The sequence below is a fragment of the Thermobia domestica genome, chromosome 5, assembly GCF_964235325.1.
Source record: "Thermobia domestica chromosome 5, izTheDome1.hap1.1, whole genome shotgun sequence".
In the NCBI taxonomy this organism is placed as follows: Eukaryota; Metazoa; Arthropoda; class Insecta; order Zygentoma; family Lepismatidae; genus Thermobia; species Thermobia domestica.
In genome coordinates this window covers 30564530-30566912 of record NC_137458.1, presented here as the reverse complement: position 1 = coordinate 30566912, position 2383 = coordinate 30564530, and the positions used below count along the sequence as shown (strand labels likewise).

General features: G+C 37.3%; 1 protein-coding gene across 1 annotated transcript; it reads left to right on the top strand.

Moving 5' to 3' along the window:
* Nucleotides 1-694: 694 nt before the first annotated feature.
* On the top strand, nt 695-2164 carry LOC145685026 (TNF receptor-associated factor 4-like). The gene has a single exon (XM_081757368.1). It carries the CDS (start codon nt 695-697, stop codon nt 2162-2164), a length of 1470 nt encoding a protein of 489 aa, XP_081613494.1.
* Nucleotides 2165-2383: the final 219 nt, after the last annotated feature.

Here is a 2383-nt window from a genome sequence, read left to right as displayed (position 1 = left end):
CATCTATATGCATGATGATTGGCTATCTTTATGACTTACTGTAGGATTTAAGAGTAAGTGTTGTTTAGATTGGAACTTGGGTTGGAAGCAGGGTAAAAGTGAGGGGTATGCTGGGGGGACGTTGTTACCCCACTTCCAAAATATCTATGGCGTCCCCCATTTCCTAGAAAATTACAGTAAATAAACATAGGCAAGCAGGGAGGACGGCTTACGGCCTATCATGCGTCACCCTACTATTTCAGAACCACTTTTACCCCTGGTTGGAAGAATAGCTTAGATCACTTCTCCACGATTGTCAGCTCTTATTTTGAAGTACCGGTAATTAAAATTCAAACTTATGTTTTGTATGTATTGTTTTATTTTGCAATTAAAGTAATAATGAATTCTGGACCTCTTGTTTTGACCACTGTCCCCTTAATAATGGCAATTTTTTTGGTCCCCCTGGATTTGCACTCAAATGCCGCCACTTTATGTGTCTACTGCTTTCTCCTGTTTTTTATGTTCAAATCTTCTGCTTTTCCAACTGATTGGTCTGGCAACACTGGCATTGTGAAATACGAAGTTGCGTAAGTTGGCTCACGGTACGATATTTGTTCAGCTGTTGAAGTGTCAGTGTGATATTGAGTTCATTTGGGAATTAGGTTTAGCTTTCAGATGTAATTTGGTTTCCAGTTTGTGAGACTTTGATGCGAAAATGCCAACCGTAACGTCGAAGTTTTGTGAATTTTGTAAAGGATATGTGGGAGACAGAAGAAGTAGTACCGGTAAAAGATTTTGCAAAAATGAAAAACTTCATTGTCCAAACCAGTGTGGTAAATTTGTGTTGTGCTACAATTTAGACAACCACATGGAAAACGAGTGTAATCGAGACCAACGGATGTGTAACCTTTGTCTTGAAATCATGACTCTTGGTGAATTTGTGCGACACAGCGAAAAATGCAAATTTGTATTAGTGGAATGTGAAATCTGTTGCACCAAAGTGGAACGATATGTACTGCCCGAGCACAAAAATAAATATTGCACCAAAATTACTTCAGAATGTTACTATTGTGGTGAAACTATACCGCGACAAGAGTTAAATGATCATTTAGAAATCTGTGACTTAAAGCTAGAAACTTGTGAAAAGTGTGGTGTTAAAATAACGAGACTATATATGGGTAGCCATGCTACGGAGAATTGTAAAAAGCGCGTTGTGAAATGTGATTACTGTAGTAATGATGTTATATTTGATGTTCTGAAAGACCATTTAGATATTTGTGATTTATATCCCATACAATGTGAAAATGGATGTGAAAACCCAGTTGCAAGAAAGAATAAGGAACACCATTTGCAAAGTGAATGCCCTAAAAGAATAATACAATGTGAGTTCTGTAGCAATGAATTTGAAGCTAGAACTTTGGATGACCACAATGCAACTTGCCAGAATTTACCAATACCTTGCCCAAAGGACTGTAAATTAAACGTTGCACGCAAGAACTTACAGAAACATTTGGATGAACAGTGCTTTAAACAATTCACACAGTGTAAATACGGAAGGATGCAGTGCCAGTATATGGGATATCCCGTGGAACTTCGTGACCATGCCCAACAAGAGGTTTGTCTTCATGTGGACCTCATGAGAAAAGTTGTCGAGGATTTACATGATACACTGGAAAGTCATAAAAAGACTATGAACTTATTACAGGAGAAGATTGATTATTTAGAAACAGCTGTAAACCAAGTTGAACATGTGCCCTGCGGTAAACTACTGTGGAAGATTTCTGATTTAAACAAGAAGAAATCGAGCTCTCGTTCTGCTATAAGTAGTCCAAAATTCTATTCTTCAAAATACGGATACCTTCTCCAGGCTCGAGTGTATCTAAACGGTAGCGGTGGTTATAATGATTATCTGTCCGTTCTTATTTGTATTTGCTCAGGGGAATATGATTCAATCTTGGAATGGCCCTTTAGGCAACGTGTGACCATCAAATTAATAGACCATTCTAGGAAGTGCAAAGATTTTGTCAGAAAATTTGAAGGTTGGGATTGCGATAGTTTTCGTAGACCCAAAAAAGGGACTGTTAACGAAGAAATTGGTTATCCTGATTTTATTTTGTATAAGAACATGCTAAAAGGTACATATGTAGTGGATGATACAATATTTCTTGAAGTTAGTGTTGATTAGGAATGTTAATGCGATTTATATATTTGAAGAAATAAACCTGAAAGTGTGTGTGGCCATTCACTTTTGAGGATAATATTGGTACCAAGTACATAATACAGCTGAGGCAAAAGTAAGTTTCAGTTATCTTTTAGTTAACTATCTTTACTGCGAATGCCTTATTCTGCGTGCATGGGACGTAAATGTTTTTCTGTCTTAGCTAGAAAGACTATAACCGTAGAA

Coding starts and splice junctions, on each gene's coding strand:
- LOC145685026 (XM_081757368.1), top strand. CDS start 695: ATGCCAACCGTAACGTCGAAGTTTTGTGAATTTTGTAAAGGATATGTG.